The 18355-nt window shown below is 50.7% G+C and overlaps 1 protein-coding gene across 1 annotated transcript; it reads left to right on the top strand.

Annotated features, from left to right (window-relative positions):
* Positions 1 to 2782: 2782 nt before the first annotated feature.
* Positions 2783 to 17832, top strand: LOC125450107 (helicase SRCAP; the record flags this gene model as incomplete). The annotated part of the gene is made up of 8 exons (XM_059644311.1): positions 2783 to 3902; positions 6863 to 6936; positions 8356 to 8594; positions 12714 to 12983; positions 13287 to 13472; positions 14320 to 14460; positions 15786 to 16014; positions 17576 to 17832. Coding segments are annotated over exons 3-8 (1128 nt in total), but the record flags the coding sequence as incomplete, so codon positions are not given.
* Positions 17833 to 18355: the final 523 nt, after the last annotated feature.

The raw sequence follows: 18355 nt of genomic DNA, 5'->3' as shown, positions 1-18355 counted from the left end.
CGGCTACAAATTTGTTTTTCTTTTTTGAAGCGATTTGCAATTCCCAGCGGCGTAATGCTTTTTCTACGTCTCTTTCCCCCCCCCCCCCCCGGCCTTTTTATTAAATGCAACCCTCTCTTTTGATCTTGTAGTTCCATATCTGCCGCATGTTTACAGGGGCCCTGTTCCTCCTCGTGGGTTTTTCAGCTTTGTGTATGGGATTTCTCCTCTCTCTCTCTCTCTCTCACTCAAAAAAACACACACACACACACACACACACACACACACACACACCCCCTGCATTAGGCTGACATCCCTTCCCCTGGTGCAGGACTTGTTGAGGAGGAGTGTGCAATGGAAAACAGCCCCAAGTTATCTGTCTTTCCCTGTGGGTTTGATATAGCACACTTGCTGATATAAGACTTTGGCGCTTTTTTTCTTTTGAGCTTCAAGAGCTTGTGTGTGGTTTTTTAAAAAATTTCCCCAACTCCCGTCCCTGTCTGGTTTTCTCCCTTTTTTTTCCCCGTTTTATGTCCTGTTGCGATTGTGCTTTTTCTCGTTTTGCTTTTGAACCGCCTTGCAGGGTGCGGTGGCTGTCGGTTTCGGTGTTTGGGGAGGGAGAGATGATCTGTGCATTTGAGAGAGAGAGAAGCAGACTTCCATTTGAAGGGTTGTGTAGTCCAGAGGCTCGTTGCTTTTCTACCTAAAGGGGAAGGAGTTTCTCTTTCTCCCCTTCCCTTTATGGTTGCAGTGAGGGTTTTGCCTGTGTGTGTGTGTGTGTCATCTGAGCTAGAAATGATTCATTCTCATGCACGGGTATTCACCAGCTGATGTGTCACTGTGTCTGTTGCTACAGCCTGTTTCTTGTTGGGGTACGTATGATGCTTGCAGTGTCTGGATTCCAGCAATTGCCCTTTCCTCCCTTCTGCCCCCTTTTTTTTGCTCTCTTCCCTGGCCACCTCCACTTTGTCTGCCTCCTCTCTTCCACTTGTTCTCGCCCTCTTTTCCCCACCCTTCACTCTGTCCTCACTGCTGTCTCTTCTCTTCCCCCCCCCCCTCCCCCCAACACACATTCGTCCTCTGTGCTGTCTTCTCCCCCCACCCTGTGTCCCATCTGGCTGTGTTCAGAATGGTGTGGTTCTGGAGGCTTCTGTTTTTTCTTAAACATAAGAGTGATATAGCACAGAAACAGACTCTCTGGTCCAAAGCATCGTGCCTAGCATAATCCCAAACTAAACTCATCCAACCTGCCTACACCTGGCCCGTATCCCTCCAAACCTTTCTTCTCCATGTACTTGTACAAATGTTGTCCCCCATGTCATTTAGAAAAATCTTTGCTCTTTCACCCTAAAAACACACCTTATAATCTTAACATCAACCCTTAGGAAAGGACATCTGCCATTCACTTTGTACCCCTTGTGGTTTAATACGCCTGTATGCTCTAGTGGGGAATAACAAGTCCCAGCCTTTCCTTATCACTGAAACCCTCCTAACCCAGCAATACCCTTTATAAATCTTTTCTGAACTGTCTCCAGTTTACTAATACCCTTGCTATGACAGAGTGACCAGATTTGGACGCGCGTACTCCAGAAGAAGCCTCACCAATCCCCTGTAGTACCTCAACATGACGTCCCAACTCCTGTACTCTGAGCTCTCAAGCACAAGCATGCTAAATGCTTCCTTAACTGTGATGCAAGTTTCAAAGAATTATGCACCTCTTCCCCAGGTCTCTGTTCTACAGCACCACCCACGGCCCTCCTTTTAATTGTATGAGACCTGCCCCAAATGTAATACCCTGCATTTATCAAAATTGATCTTTGTCTGCTACCCCTCAGCCCATTGACCCAATTGATCAAGAACTCTCATCCTAGATAACCTTCTTTACTGTCCAGTCTACTATCAATTGTAGTGTCATCTGCAAACTTAGTAAACATACCTCCTATGTTCTCATCAAACTCCGTTTGTATAAATGACAAATGAAAGTGGACCCAGCACCGATCCTTATGGAACACAGGCCTCCAATCTGAAAAACAGCCCTCCACGACCATGTTCCATCTCCTACTGTCAAACCCATTTTACATCAGTTAGCAAGCTCACTGTGAATCCCATGTGATGTAACTTTGTGAATTCTTCGACCACGCAGAGCCTTATAAAAGGCTTTAGTAAAGTCCAAGCAAACGACATCTGCCACTCTGCCCTCATCAGTCATTTTGGTTACTTCCTCAGGGGGGGAAAAAAAAATCCATACAAGTTTTTGAGACGTGATTTCTCTCGCTGAACACCATGCTGTGTGTTCCCTGATCATTCCTTGCCCCTCCAAATGCATGTAAATCCTATCTCTCAGAACTGCCTTCAACAGTTTACCCAGTGCTGAAGTCAGGCTCACAGGTCTGTGGTTCCCAGGCTTCTCCTTAACAGTTTTTCCGAAATAAAGACACATTAGCCACCCACCAGACCTCTGGCATCTTGCACATAGCTGTAGGGGATACTGATGCTTCTGCTATGGGCCCCTCCATTTCCCCTCTAACTTCCCATAGTGTCCTGGGAGATACTCCGGCACTTGCTTGTCCATAATGTGACCTGTTATCAATATTTATCTCCCTGCATTCTCTAGCCTCCATTTTTTTTCTCTATGGTAAAAATTGATGTGAAATATTCCTTTAACATCTCTTCCCAACTGTGGAGTTGCAACAGAAAGATGACCTTGTTGATCTTTAAGGGAATCTACTCTCTCAATGTAATTGTAGAATCTCTTTGGATTATTCTTAGCCTTGGCAAATAAGGTTAGTTCATATCCCCTTATTGCCCTTTTAACAAAGCCCTGTACTCTCTGAGAGATTTATTTAATGCCAGTTTTCCATTTAATGATGCTTTTTGCACTTGACTAGAACCTCCAAATCTTGATTAATCCATCCTTCCCTAATCTTATCACCCTTCCCTGTCACACACTCTCAGGAACAAAATGCCTCAACTCTCCTCATCACACTGTTGGACACCTCCCACTTGTCAGGCGTCCTTTTACCTGCGAACAGTGTACTGCAATCAACTTGTGAAAGTTCTTGTCTTGCACCATTAAAATTTGCCACTCTCCAGTTTACTTTTTATGGAAGGCGATCTTTTTCTGTAACTATTTTAAAACTCATAGAATTATGATCATGAGTCCCAGAATGTTCTATTGTTAATGCTGAAGTCACTTGCCCTGCCATATTACCGGAGGAACATTGATAAAGAAAAGATTTAACAAGTTCCTTGCCATCCAAACCCCTTAAGGGCATGGCAACACCATTGTGTTTGGGAATTCAAAATCCCCTACTACAGCCCTATCCTTACAAATATCTGAGATCTCGCTACATATTTGCCCCTCAGTTTCGCCATTCCCCCCCTTCCCCGGGGTCGAGGGAGGCTATAGTACAATTGCGTCAAGGTGATTGTCGCTTTTTTACTTTTTAATTTCAACCTGTATATTTTCACTGGGTGATCCCTCAAATATATCTAATCATGGAAGTAATATTTTTCCTTAATCAAAAATAGCCTCCCCATCTTCCCTTCCATAATGTTTAAAATGCCCAACACTGAGCTGCCAGTCCTGTCGCTCATTCAGCCAAGTTTTTATAATGGCTATGTCTTTCCAGTCCTTTTTTCCAATACGTGTGGCCTGAGTTCGTCAGTCTTGCATTGAAACAAATGCTGTTCAGTTCTTCAGAGTTGCCTTGCTCGTGTCTGACCTTTTACTTATAAACTTGGCTATTCATTTTCCTGATTCGGAAGCACCCTCTCCTGTCTTTCTGATTTTCACAGAAACTCGGGAAACCCTACCTACCCCTCCCCTACAATCACTTACAGGCATTTCAGCTGGGTGCTTTTTCCACATGCTGGGGAGCTGACTGATTTGGTGACACGGGGGCGGGGTGGGGCTACACCAGGTGAGATGTATATTTGGGTAGCACGGAAGACCCGTGGGCTGAGGACTTGGTACCTGCGGGCTGCGCCTTGGTTAGACTTGACATGGGGCAGGTTCGCGTGCCTTTTGACCGTGAAGTGTTGCCGTCTGGCTGGGGAGGAAGGTCGCGCGATTCGATGCTCTGACTTGATCTAGCACCTGCTGCGCCATCGTGTTGAGTCGCAGGCATGTCATCCGCGGCCACTCTGCATGGCCCACTTCTGAGTGCTTGTGGTCAGAACGTCTGTTCTTCCCACTGTCTGCCCTTGAGGCTGGGACAAAGCTGATGGTTGGCCGGGCGATTTTTGAGGTGCTCAAAACCATGGCCACTGGAGATGGAATTTTATCTGCTAGGAATAAGACCTACAGGGAGGTGTGCTCCTTTCCCTTTGGCCTTGAGGTCCAGAAGGAGGGACCGTGGCATTGGCCATTGAGTCCAAGCGAAGGCCTTTGGTGCGTTTGCCTTCTTTGCTCAGAGCTTTGAATGTAGGAGATGGGGACGTCACGTTGAGGTTGTACAGGGACATTGGTGAGGCCTCTTCTGGAGCACTGTGTCCCGCCCTGTTTCAGGAAGGATGTTATTTAAACGAGGTGTGTTCGGGAGAGATTTACTGGGATGTTGCCGGGTGTGGGCGTTCTGAGTGATAAGGAGAGGCTGGGACTTCTTTCACTGGCGTGTAGGAGGCTGAGAGAGGTGACCTGATAGAAGTTCATAAAATAACGAGAGCTTTCGATAGAGTAGATGGTGGGTATCGTTTTCCCTAAGATGGGTAATTTCAAGGCTAGGAGGTACACGTTTAAGGTGAGAGGAGAGAGATTTAAGGGAGACATGAGGGGTGACTTTTCCTCACGCACACACTGGTTTGTGTGTGGAATGAACTTCCAGAGGAAGTTGTGGATATCGGCCCATTTACAGCATTTACAACATATTTCGATAAATATGTGGATATAAACGTTTCGAGGGGTATGGGCCAGGTGCTGGCAGGCGGGTGGGAGTACTTGGAGGTTATGTTTGGGTTGGACTGAAGGGCCTGTTTCCATGCTGTGTGACATTGAAGAATTTCTGTACTTGCAGGTTGGGGAATCTGTCCCCTGTCCCACAGTGGGTTCTGCAGAGTGTTTGTTTTGTTGTCTCCGTATCTCAGGCAGGATGGATTTGTTATGGGACGGCATGTGGCGTAATTTGCCAAAGGGTCACTTAATCGCTGTAAGGGTGAGGAGCGTTCGGTGGAGGGGGAGTAGCGTTCGGTGGAGGGGGAGTGTAAGGAACGATTGAGTAAATTGGATTGGTATCGCCCCTGCGCTTCAGAACAAGAGCTCATCTCTGGGGTTACGAATAGATGTTGACATGGGCTGGGGACGGGGCTGTGATGGGGAGGGTGTGGACAGCCTTGTCCCCAAGACTGTATCAGAACAGAGAAAGGACTTTCTTCACTTGGACACTGTGAGAGGGGCTCTGAGAATAACCAGGATCAAAGACAAAGGGCAAGCAGTCCAGATGGGCTGAATGGCTGCTGCCTGCTACTTATTCATAATGCTTGACAACTTGGTTGTGGTCAGGGACACACAGCCTTTCCAAAAGACTGGCACAGGGAGAAGACAGAGCACCCTTTACTTTGTGTAAACTGAACATGAAACTCTCTACTGTTTCTTCTTCGTTCCTTACACGCGCACACACACACTATGTCTGGGTGTTATGTAGCTTGTGAGCTGGAGAGCACAGTTAGGGTCATGGTGAGCTACTGAGGTGCATCTTGTAGACTACATACACGCTGAAGACGGAGGTTAGCATGTTGATTGTGGGGGCGCTGGGGGCCCAGCTTTGTTCCTGGGACGGTGTGGAGCTTCCTGAGTGTCGGAGCTGCCCCCCCCCCCCACCAAATCCAGGGCAAGTGGGGAGTATTCCCTGCCCCCCCTCATTTGTGCCTTGTGGATGGTGGGACAGGCTTTTGGTGGTGGGGATGGGGTGTCAGCCAGGAGTTACGTGCTACAGGATTCCCAGCCTCTGACCTGCTCCTGTAGCCACAGGATTGACGTGGGGCTGGGTCACAGTTTCTTGCAACCCCCAGGATGTTGATAGTTGGTGGGGATTCAGTAATAATGTAGTTGAATGTCAAGGGGTGATGGCTAGATTCTTCCTTGTTGAAGATGGTCATTGTCTGGCATTTGTGTGGCATGAATGTTGCTTGCCACTTATCAGTCCAAGCTTGGATATTGTCAAAATGAAGTTGTTGCTCAGGGTGTTGGAATGAGGACAGTGGGTTATCTGATGTCACTGTAGAAAGCAGGAGCTGGTCACGTTCACGCTGTTCTCGGGAGCTTGTTGCTTATGAACCGCCTGTTTGTTCCTGTTTAATGGTGACTCCTTTTCCAGTGTTGCATCTCGCTGGCTGTTGAAGGCTGTGAAGTGCTGGTAGCCGTGGATGTGACGTGTAGTGAGCAAAGTTGGACGGGGGGTGGTGGGGGGGGAATGTCAGCTGACCATGAACCTGGAACATCAGTGTCTTCTCTGCGCCTGGGCTAGTACTCTCTTCCCAGGGCGAGGTGCACAGAGGTGACTGCAGCGCTGTGGGCATTGCTGCATGAACCTGTCTTCGCTGACTGTCCCTTTTGAAAGGTTGTGCTGATCAGTTGACATGTTGATCCCCTTGCATCCCTGTAGAATGGGCACTGCTTCACTGTTTGTGGGAGGGGAAGGGTGTTCGCGGATTTCAAACCAGTGGTGAAAGAGGGACCCATCTACTGAGTTGTGTGTGTCTCTCGTGCCAGGTACACACTGCTGTGGCTGTGTGTCAGTGGTGGAGGGAAGGAGTGGCAGCCGAAGCTCTGTGTTGGATTCGGTGTGGGGGGCCCGGAGCATGTGTGATGGAGCATTTGGCCTGCAGTTTAACCGACTGGGTGTCTTTCTCTCCTCCCAATCACCATCCATGCTGGCAATTGCAGGACCTGTGTTGTATCTTAACCAAACATCGTGGAAGGAGAGATTACAGACCTCAGGGAGACTGCACAGCATCCAGGTACAGAATGTGGCGGGGAGAAAGAGGTGTGGGTGGTGGGGCTGTGGTGGTGATGTCGTTGAAGAAGGGAGTGCTGTCCCGCACAGTGTGTCAGTCAGGGAGTATTATTTCCCCTCATTGTGCCCAGTTGTCAAACCCAAAACCCCTTCACCCAACCTAACCCCTTCACCCAACCTAACCTCTTCCTCTCTTCCCCCCCCCCCCCCAAAAAAAAAAATTCAGCACTGAACGGCCAGCTTCTCCCGGGTGGCCACTGAGATCGTCCTTTTCGGTCCCCTGCTTGAGTTCCCGACTCTGTCCCCCTCTCCCTGGTTTCTGAGGCAGAACCAGGCTGTACCAGCCATACTGCTACATTTCCATTTACCTCTGTAACGCTGTTTGACTCAGACCCTGGTCTGGAGAGGAAGCCCGTTGTCAGCTCTTCCAGTGTCTCAACTATTCCCAGTCACGATCAGCTGCTCACCCACATTCTCCACTGCGTCCGGCGACAGCTCCTGTTTTTTTTCTAAAAAAAAATTCTCAACCCTATTTCAAAATCCCTAACATGACTGATTAATAAATGTTCCCCTTGTTTCATGCCTGACTGGAAGCAGGAATGAATCCATGCTGTTGGACACCTGCCCTGGAGTGTTTGTGGCAATGTACAGGGAACTTTACTCCGGATCTAACCCCGTGCTGTCTGTCATGGGAGTGTTTAATGGTGATGGTGCAGAGGAATCTTTACTTTGAGGTTGAGAGAGTAGAAAGAGCTTTAACTTTGGTTTAAAAGAGTGGAGGGATCTTTTATATGTAACTAACCCTTGTTTTCTCTGCCTCCATGAGTGGGGGGCATGAGAGAGAGCGTTCCTCTGTATGTAACTGTTCTGTCCCTTTTTCCTGGGAGTGTTTGTGGATAGTGGAAAGAGGGCCTTACGGTCTCTTAAACTTCTACAATCCCTGTCCTGGGAGTGTTTGGGGAGAACTTTACTTCTGGTTTAGAAGTGTATAGGAAGCTTTATCGTGTGCTGTGCCATCCCTGTGTTGGGAGCTTTTGGGGATAGTGTAGAGAAAGATCTGTGTGCCTGTTAAGAGTAGAGTAGGCTTTACTCTTGTCTGGCCCAGTGCTGTTTTTTCCGCTGGAGTGTTTGAAGGGATCAGTATTGAGACAGCTTGACTTCAGTTTTGAGGAAGAAAAAACTTTCCTTTTTAGTCTTTTTAAAAAAAACCTAGATGAAGCTTTACTTGCCATTTATTTTTGGTTTAAGAGTAGAGTTGCTTTACTGTGTATCTAATCCTGTGCTGTCGCTGTCCCTGTCCCTGGGAGTGTTTGGTTGGAGAGACAGTATAGAGGGAGCTTTACTTACAGTTTTAGTTTAAAGTGGAGGATATTTTTACTTTGGTATCTAACTTAACCCAGCCCATCCCCTTTTCTCCCTGCAGGTGGGGTATTCTTCAGTGGCATCGAGCAGAGGCTGGGTCAGCAGGGGACCCAGTACCTGGACAGCTCGTCCCCGAGACCGGCTGTCCAGAATGTGGTCAGCACCCAGTATGCCCTGCAGCAGGTCCCCAGCACTTTGGCCACGCTGGAGTTCGCGGAGGGTCTCGGCATCAGTGGTGGAGCTGGCGGGTGTAAGATGCAGACCAACTCTCCTCTACACTACAACACGCACCATAATCAGGTATTGGCCTGTATACAGCGCACCCATTGGGGCATTTTGCCTTAGTCTCTCGTGCTGAGCCACCTCCCGTCCCATCGACACATCCTTCTAACCCTTTCACCCTGGTGTTTCTCCATGTCCCTCTTCTTCCCCTGCCCAAAACAAAAGTAACAGATGCAGAAAGCTCAAATGTGCTTTTGCGCTGATCAGGACAAAAGCAAGAAGGCGACATGCGAAGCCTTCAGCATCGTTTGTTGTGATCGTTCAAAATGTGTCCTTCTTGCATTTGGCCTCGCCACGAGGCATGCTGAAAAAACATTAAAGACGTGCCTGCCTTTTTCAGGGATATTCCAACTGCTACCAAACCACTGAATCAGTTCTGTTCCCCTTGACCACTCCCTGCGTTGGTGAATTCTGCAATTTCCCTGCTCTATGTGCGGTGTGATATTTCGCTTGAATTCCCACTATGCATTTATACATGACCACCCTTGCATCATTGGCTCCTTGTTCTGGTCTCGCCCACAAGTGGCATCGCCATCTCTGCCTACCAGCGAATGGATTTTCCCAGTGATTTTGTTTAAAGGGCTCCCTCTGCCCAGAGCAGGGGTCCCATGTGTCACCTACAATTGTGCCACCGTTACCTGGGTTTGATCAGTACTCCCAACCAAGCAGCATGGAAACAGCCCCCTCTGACCGAGCGGTCTGTGCTAACCCTATTCCCAAACTAAACTAGTCCCAGCTGCCTGTGTTTGGCCCATTTTCCCTCCAAACATTTCTCCTTTGTGTACTTACCCAACATGTCTTTTAAATGTTGTAGCTGTACTCGCATCCATCGGTTCACCTATATAGGGTGAATAGCCAGGGTCTGTTTCCCCAGTGTAGGGGAGTTCAGAACCAGAGGGGGGAGATTTTAAAAGCGACCGAAGGGGCAATGTGGTGCGTGTATGGAACGACCTGCCAGACGAAGTGGGTGGGGGCTGGTACAGTTATAGCATTTAAAAGGCATCTGGATGGGGGCGTGGATAGGAAGGGTTTTGAGGGATGTGCTGTGAAAGGGACTAGATTAATTGAGGATATCTAGTCGGTGTGGACAAAGGATCCGTTTCCACGTGTACCAGCTCTGACTCTTTGCAGAAGCACCACTGTGTGTATTTTTCTTCTAAAACAGTATTGGCCCTTGTGACCCATTATTTAAGGTGAGAGACTTTGTTTTTTAAAAAACAAAGTGCCCTGTAGTTTTGAGATCCTGCCCCGAGAGAAAAGACGCTCCTCATTAGCTTTATCTGTGCCCCTTGTAATTGTATGGACTTCTATAAGGCCACCCTTCAGCTTTGTATGCTGTTGGTGGGAGTAAGTCCCTTTCCAGGCTGTATTTCTGTATCAAACCCTGTATTTCTGGCAACATCCTGGTTAACCTTGTCTGCCCCCCCACTCTCCGGCAAACTGGTAGCTCCCCACTCCACCCCCTCCCCAAAAAGCCCACAAGTAAAAACAGCCGTTTCCCCTCCCCGTTCTGCTCATGCCCTTTTTGCAACTTTTCTTTCCTGCTGCTAGATCACTGCTACTACTACGATGCCCTTGGTACCTCTGACTTGCAGTTGTGCCTTTCCGATGTGGTAAATGTCCACTTGTCTCTCCCATCACCACCACCACTGTCAGGAGCTCAAGACTGATCTTGTTTGTGACTCTGGAGCGTCCAGCCCCTGCCACGATTGTGTTCTGCAGCCTACCTCCCTGTGGAATGTGGGACTGCACCCCCAGTCATGCTGTAGGCCTTTCCCTTGCTGTTGTAGGTGGGGGTGGACATGGTGTTGCCTTGGGGCCCCTGGCAGGAAGAGATGAGACCAGTTCACCGCCTCGGGGCATAGTGAACTGGGCCCCATCGCTGACTGCTTGGGCGCACAGGATGGCTTTCCTTGGAGTTGTTGCAGGGAAAAGGGGGTTTGTCCTAACCAAGGAGGCCTGTGGCTGTACCTGTGTAGAGGGGAAGCTGGAGGTGGTGACATATCGACACTTCAGACGGGGTTCCCTCCCCTGGTCCCTGGAATGAAGGGGTTTGTCCAGAAAGAACATGTTGGGCCTGTGCCCACTGCAGTTCAGAAGGAGGGGAGGCTCTCTTGCTGAAATTTAGAAGCCCCTGAAGTTGGGTGCAAGAATGAACAAGATGGGGTGCAATGTTTAGAATCAAAGCAGCTCCAAATGAACAACAACACCTTTTTGCCTGGATGTGGTCTGAACCCCTCTATTTCCTACCTGTTTATTTCTGTCAAGACGTGTTAAACGTTAGTATTGTATCTGCCTCCACTCCCACCTCTGGCAGTGCATTCCTGACACACTCTACGTGTGTGTGTATGTGTGTATAGAGGGCGCTTGCCTTTCACAGCGTTAAACATATCCTATTTTACAGTAAATCTACGTCCCCCTAGTAAGTGACACTTCTACCCTGGGAACGAGTCTCTGACTGTCCATGCCCCACGATTTTGTAAACGTCTGTAAATTTGCCCCTCGACCTAATGTGTAAACAAACCAAGTCTGTCTTACACCATCCAAACCAGCTGTTCCTGTACCCTCTCCAGCTTCTCCATGTTCTCCTTGAACCACTTTACCACTTTCAGGGACCTGTGTGCCTTGATCCCTCTGTGTGCTGATGTTTCTAAGGGTTCTGCTACTTAGTGTATACTTTCCTCCTGTATTAGGCCTTGCAAAATGCATCACCTCGCAACTGTCCAGATTAAATTCCGTCTGCCACTTCTTTACCCAGATCTCTTCTGAGCTGTATCCTACAGCAACCCCCCTTGCTTTCTGTAGCTCCCCCTGATCTTTGTGTTGTCCGCAAACTTATTAATCATTCCCCTCCAGGTCATTCATTTTAGTGTGTGTGTGTGTATATGTATATCACAAACAACGCTTGTCCCAGCTCTGATCCCTGTAGAAGCACCGCTGGTCACAGGTCCCCGGTCAGAAAAGCATCTTTCTGCGGCTAAGCTGCCCTCTGTGACTGAGCCAGTCCTGTATCCATCTTACCCGCTCAGCGTGGATCCCATGTGACTTCACCTTCCATATCAGCCTGCTATAAGGGACCTTGTCACAGACCTTGCTAAAGCTCAGATAGACATCTACTGCCCTGCTCCCCCACCCCCACACAGTCTCTTGTCGCTTCTTCCAATAATCTCCATCAAGCTTGTGACTCACCGTCTTCCTCGCACAGAGCTGTGTCTCCTGTTGCTAACACCGCACACCCCCCACCCCGATATGAGTGAATTTTATTCCCGAGAATCTTCTCCAATCATTTCCTTAGCGCTGATGTAATGTTAGCTGGCCTGCAATTTACCAGATTTTCCTTGACTAAAGAGGATAGAGATTTGGTACACCAGCCTCCCTCCGCGTTCTGGTGCAGATCCTGCCTGGTCCTGGGGACTTAGCCTTTTTTAATGCCTTTCTTAAAATACCCAATGCCACCATCACACTTCTTAAAAATTTTGACATGTCCTAAGAAGCGTAGGATCCCTACAGTGTGGAAACAGGCCATTCGGTCCAGAGTTCCACTCCGTCTTTCTGAAGAGCGTCGCACTGAGACCCATTCCCCTACCCTGCATTTTCCATGCCTAACCCATCTAACCTAAACATCCCTGGGCACTTTGGGGCACTTTTAGCACGGCCAGTCCACCCTGCCTGCACCTCTTCGGACCATTGGGAGGAAACCCACGTGGGAGAACGCGCAAACTCCGCACAGACAGTGGCCCGAGGGTGGAATCGAACCCAGGTTCCTGGCACTGCGAGGCAGCAGTGCAAACTGCTGAGCCACCGTGCCACCCTGTATCAATATACTCCTGGAACTCACCATCCTTCTGGTCAGTGAATGCTGATGCAAAGTGTTCATTAAGACCCTCCCCCACTTTCTCCAGCTCTGTGCATAAGTTCCCTCCTTGGCCCCTGGGTGGACCGGCCCCCTCTGAGCTGCTGTCATGCCTCGGGTTTTTTCTTTTAATCCTGTTTTGCCAGAAGGTGTTTGTAGGTGGTGCAGTGCTTCGCATCTGGTGGTTGAGTGAATGGTGTGTGTCTGCTGGTGCAGCGCTGCCTGTTTTTTACTCACTGCTGTGCCATTCCCTGTCTGTCTCTTCTCTCTGTCTGTCTCTGCAGATTGCACACAGCAAGGAGAGAATGACTGGCAGCAGCCCAGTCTCACCTGCTTCCTCGCCAGCCTCCAGCGCAGGTGGTTCCCCTGCTCATGTGGGCTCGCTCACCAATGACTCCCTGGATGGACCTGCCACCTTTGCCTCGCCCAAGCTCCAGCCACCGGAGGAGCTGGCCTGTGGCTTATGGGTGCCTGACCTCGGGCCCTGCAACCAGCCTGTGAAGGGGCAGGCCTGGGACAAGGCTCACGCCGAGATCGCCGAGCAGGCCAAGCACGTGAGTAAAACCGCTTCCGATGGTGGGCTGCATGTGAGAGCAGTGTTGGCCGTGCGGGCAGAGTAGGTGCCTTCTGCCTCTCGCTGTCCCCCTCTGCTCCCTCCACCCCGATTCTTCTGTCATGTTGACCCCCCCCCCCATTTCTCTCCCCACACCCTTCCTGTTGTGTTGTCTGTTTGTTCTCTTCCCCGTTTTCACCCCCCCCCCCCACCTCCAGTTCTGTCTGTGGGTTAGTCTGCTGCTCTCGATGTTAACCATGTTCATTTATTCCACCCCCCAACCAAACTGCTGCCCCGGCTGCAGGAGGCTAAGATCGAGCATCGTATTGCCGAGCTGCGGAGGGAGGGCCTGTGGTCCCTGAAGAGACTGAACCGGGTACAGGAGGCTGCCAGGCCCAAGTCCCACTGGGATTACCTCTGTGAGGAGATGCAGTGGCTGTCAGCCGACTTCTCTCAGGAGCGCCGCTGGAAGCGCGGTGTGGCCAGGAAGGTGAGAGCCGACCTCCTACCGGGACCCTGATCCAAAACAGCTGGAGGCTGCCACCCGGCTGTTCTGGCCTGCCATTGCCGTTCCGTGAGGCAGAGGCTGACCGCGCCGTGGCCTCACTCCTGTGTGAAAACACCCTGCTCCACCCCAGTCCCTTCAAAACTCTCTCTAACTCACCCCTGAGCATATTCAGTGATGCACCCTCTGCTCTTCTGTTGGGGGGAGGCTCCCTGTTTGCCTTTCTAATCGGGTTGGGGGGGTGATTTGTTGTGTCTGCATGCTGCCTTCCACCTGTGCCCCATTGCTAAAAGGGAAGGAGCTAACAAGTGGCTGGCACTGCTTCCTCACAGCACCAGGGACTTGGGTTCGATTCCACCCTTGGGCGACTTTCCGTGTGAGTTTCCTCCCGGGTGCTCTGGTTTCTTCCCACAGTTCACAAGATGTGCAGTTTCGGGGGATCAGCCATGGGAAATTGCCCATGGCCTCCAGGGATGTGCAGGTTAGGCTGGGTCGATGGTGGGGGAGGTGGTGTGGATCTGGTTGGGAAACTGTTTGGGTGGTCAGTGTGGACTCGATGGGCCAAATGTCCTGCTTCCACTCTGTCGGGATTCTGATTTGTTACCATAAAGCAGTCGTGACTACATGCCTGTCTGGCTTTTGGTACCAGGGACGTTGGCGGACTCAGTCTGATGAATGAACGCTGGAGTTGTGGCCTGGATCTCATTAGGGTACCACCCGTGACCCTGTCCTATGGCTCCCTCTGTACCTTTCCTTCCCAACAGGTTCTGCCCCTCACCTGATGATCATCTCATTCTCTCGTTCATTATTGTTTCTATGGAACGCCCGGTAGGTGGCCCGTACAGTCCTGCGTTTCCATGAGGAGCAGAGACAGAAGGAGGAGAGAGCCAAGAGGGACGAACAGGTCAAGCTGCGGCGCATTGCTTCCTCTATCGCCAAAGACGTCAAACAGTTCTGGACTAACGTGGAGAAGGTAAGGCAGGGGATGGGCATTGGGCTCCATGTGGGGGAGCTGTGCTCCACCTCCCCAGCAGTTGACAGCTTGCAGGGAAGGGACCTGTGCTGTCCTCCGCTCCCACGAGCGACTCTGGATTCAACTGCCCGTCTGCTCTGGAAATGATGCTGAGGGGCGCAACACCACCCTTCCCCCAGTGGGTTACCTGGGGAGGCAAGGGGTTGGTGTTTGTATGTGGAGCGACAGATGGCCCTGCCAGCAGCATCCTGAGTCCCACTTGGGAGCTCCGAGCCTGCCTACGATTCAGTAAGGTCCTGTTTGAGACCTCCATCTCCCTTTGTAGCCCGAGGCTGCTGGCCGCTGAAGGTCGTACCTTCTGAGGGCTGGTGACAGGGCATCCCGCACAAAAATTGGAACAGGGAGAGAGCAAGGCCTTGCTCAGTAAATGGGATGGCATTCTGGTGGTGCCTTTTTATTGTTGAAGGTTTGAACAGGTTAGATACAGAATAAAGTTCCCTCAACTCACCCCCCCCCCCAAAAAAAAACCCACCCAGGACAGGGGCAGGGACAGGCCCTTTAAACAGATCACTGCCTTGTTGGCATAGGCAGGGATTTGGTAGCTGGGGCTTATAGCAATTCTCCTCCATAACTCCACGGCTGGCTGGAATGGTGCCAGCTGTGTTACTGAACAGGAGAGACATGGGGGTTTTCCCCCCCGTCTGCGGTCAGGCCATTGTGTGTGACTGTGGGGCCTGCTCTCAGCAGGCCGAGTTAATACGCAGTCCCTGTCTCTGGTTCCTCCTGCAACCTGTACTGCTTGGACAGACAGACAGGTACCTGTCTGGGATACCTGTTTCTTTCAGGCACACTCTGTCCTGATTTTGGAACTGTATCGCTGTGCTCTTGTTGACCACAGTTCCTGTTTGTTTTCTCTCTCTTTCTTGTGTTTTCCCCACCACCACCCCTTTTGACCCTCTCTTTCTGTTTGTGTGTTTTGTTCTCTCTTCTCTCCCCTCTCTCTTTCCCCCTCCACCTCTCCTCCCCCCCCCGCCTCTCTCTTCCCCTCTTCTCTCTTCTCCCCCCCCCCCCCCCCACTCCCCTGCTTGCTCCCTTTTGTTTCTCACTGTCTTCCCCACACCCCCACCTATCATGCCACTCCACTTTCTTGCTGTTCATCTCCGCCCCCCCCCCCCCTACTTTCTTGGTCTCTCACCTCTCTTCTCTCTTCCCCCTTCTCTCTTCCCCCCACCCCCCCCCTCACTTATTCTCTCCCATTCCACCCCCCCTGACCTTGCCCATGTGCTTGTTTTCCCCCCTCTGTTCTGCCCGCCCTGTCTGTGCAGGTGGTGCAGTTCAAGCAGCAGTCCCGCCTGGAAGAGAAGCGTAAGAAGGCCTTAGACCTGCAGCTCGATTTCATTGTGGGCCAGACCGAGAAGTACTCGGACCTGCTGAGCCAGAGCCTCAACGAGTCCCTGCCAGCCAGCAAGCCCGGCTCGTCCCAGCTCGGCTCTTCTTTGGCTGGGTCAGCGGCTTCCACCCCTCCCATCTCCGGCTCGGCCACCGAGGACGAAGGTGAGTGCGGGAGAGTGGGGATTGCCTTCTGCACGAAGACATTGGAGTTTAGAGGTGGCCGTGGCTGACCCAACTTTCCTGTCATTGTGCCCCGCCCTGCCGTGCACACTTTCCTAACCCTTAACATTTTCACCCATGAACAGCTTACTCATCCTCATACGTTCAGTGACCCTCCCTCCACTGCTGTCTGTCTGGTATAGTGTAGACTTCCATGGATCTGCCCTCCTCATCACCGTCAGGAGCCGAGAGCCCTGGTGCTGAAACCATAGCTCCCTCGTTCTTGATTTCTCCTCCCTCCCCATCCTCAATGAGAGGAGGGCATCCTCACAGCCTGCACCCTATCAGGACCTTTGCTGTCAGGATAGTCTGTGTGAATCAGTGACCATCTCTTGTTCTCCTAAGCTGCAAGGGCTATGAGCCCCAACCTGCTTAACCTGTCCCTGAGAGACTCTCCAGTAAACTCGCCTCTGGGTGTCTGTGCCTCCCAACTTCCTAAGGTCTGACCAGACTCTCGTCCCCTGAGTCTGGGACTACTTTCACTCCATCTGTACACGCTTTGATCTGAAGTTTTCTTTTCTTCTGGGAAGATTTGTAGTTTGGATTGCAGATGAGCTTGTAGACTTGCTTGACAAGGCAGTGTGTTTGGTTGTAGATGTTTCATCGCTCTGCTAGTAACACCGTTTCTGTGCCTCCGGTGAAGTGTCGGTGTTCTGTCTTGCTAGTTATTCAAGTGTCTCAGTTTGGCTGGGGTGGGTTGGTGTTACTTCTGGTCCAGTTTTTGCAGTGAACTGGACCCGACTGTACAGTGTGTTTGACGGTGTTCCACTTGGAATGCCAGCCTCCAGAAATTCCCTGGTGTGTCTCTGTTTGGCTCGTGTTTTTATGGATGTGGTGACCCAGTCAAGTTTGGTCTTAACACACACAGGTGAAGGAGGTCACAGAGAATTGGTGGTGGCTAGTCAGTGTTTGTGTATCCTTTCTGTTGCCAGTTTTTCCCCCCTGGTTTGGCCTACATAATGTTCCTCGCAATCCTTGCGTGGTGTTTCATAAATTAAGTCAGTTTTATTGGTTGTGTGGGTGTGGGATCCATTTCGTTCGTGAGTAGCTGTCACATGGTGGTCTTTGGTTTGTGGGTCATCTGTACAATTCCTGATCACTGTTGTTGGTGTGTGTGTGTGGTCTGTTCCTGCAGTCTATTTGAGGAGGAATCACAGTTTCCAGACATCCAAGGAGAAAGCAAGAGTGTAGTGTTCATGGTGGATCAGGCAGCAAATAGGGCACCTTCCACAGGCCAAACACCCCGCTGTTTTTTTTGATCTCTTCGAAATGGTACGTTTTCAGTAAGGTCTTCCGGCTCAGCTCGGCACAGACCCAGCTCGTGTGGGGCCTGTGCTCGTCTTGTGTCGTCCCCCCCCCACCCCTCTGCCTCTTTCGGGGTCTCTTTCCCCACTGCTTGCTCGGAGAGAGTGACCCAAACCTGTTGAAACGCTGGCACCGGTTGCAGCGGGAGCCTGCTCAGCTCAGCAGAAACCTCTTCCGTTCTTCTTCCCACCTCCTGCAGACTTCCAGCCTCACGAGGAGGAAGACGACGAGGAGACGATCGAGGTGGAGGAGAAGCAGGCCGGCAACGACGATGAGACGCGGCGGCGGGAGATCGAGCTGCTGCGGCGTGAGAGCGAACTGCCCCTGGACGAGTTGCTGCGTTCGCTGCCCGCCAGCCTGGCGGAGCAGGAGGGGGATGGCGGGCAGGAGGAGGAGGAGAGCAGCGGCAGTGAGTCCTCTGAAGATGCACCACCCAGGCCCAAGAGGATGCTCCAGGTGAGTGTGCAGCCTGACACCCCACACCCTGGATTGCGTGACTGAGTCTGACGTTTGAGTCACCGGTTTGTGCTTAGTGATTAAGGCTGTGGGCTTGATCCCTGCGTTGACGTGTGCTCCAGAAGCTGTAGGCCTTTACTTGGTGCTCCAGCTATTAATGCCACGCACAAACGCGTTAGGGAACCAAATACAAAGTTTTGACGGCAACTGGGTGGTGTCATGGACCAGACTAGATCATCTCCTGCCCTGCTCCCCCACCAAAAAAAAAAGTATTTTAAGTTGGCCTCGACTTGAAGTCTGCCTTATATTGAAGGCATGTTAAGTGTTGTGTTCCAGATGCAATTCGACTGCTCAGACTATTCAATGTTAAGCAAAACGCAATTAATCTGAATGCTGTTGTTTAAAAATACAACGAAAGGAAGAAGAACTTAGAATAATTCATACAGTACTGTTACTAATTAACTGTTGCAATGTAGCAGTGCACCATAAACATGCCCCTTGGCAAAAAATCAAATTCAGGAAA

This window comes from Stegostoma tigrinum, unplaced genomic scaffold, assembly GCF_030684315.1.
Source record: "Stegostoma tigrinum isolate sSteTig4 unplaced genomic scaffold, sSteTig4.hap1 scaffold_685, whole genome shotgun sequence".
NCBI lineage: Eukaryota > Metazoa > Chordata > Chondrichthyes > Orectolobiformes > Stegostomatidae > Stegostoma > Stegostoma tigrinum.
The sequence above is the reverse complement of the archived record's forward strand: the minus strand, read 5'-3'. Positions and strand labels throughout refer to the sequence as shown.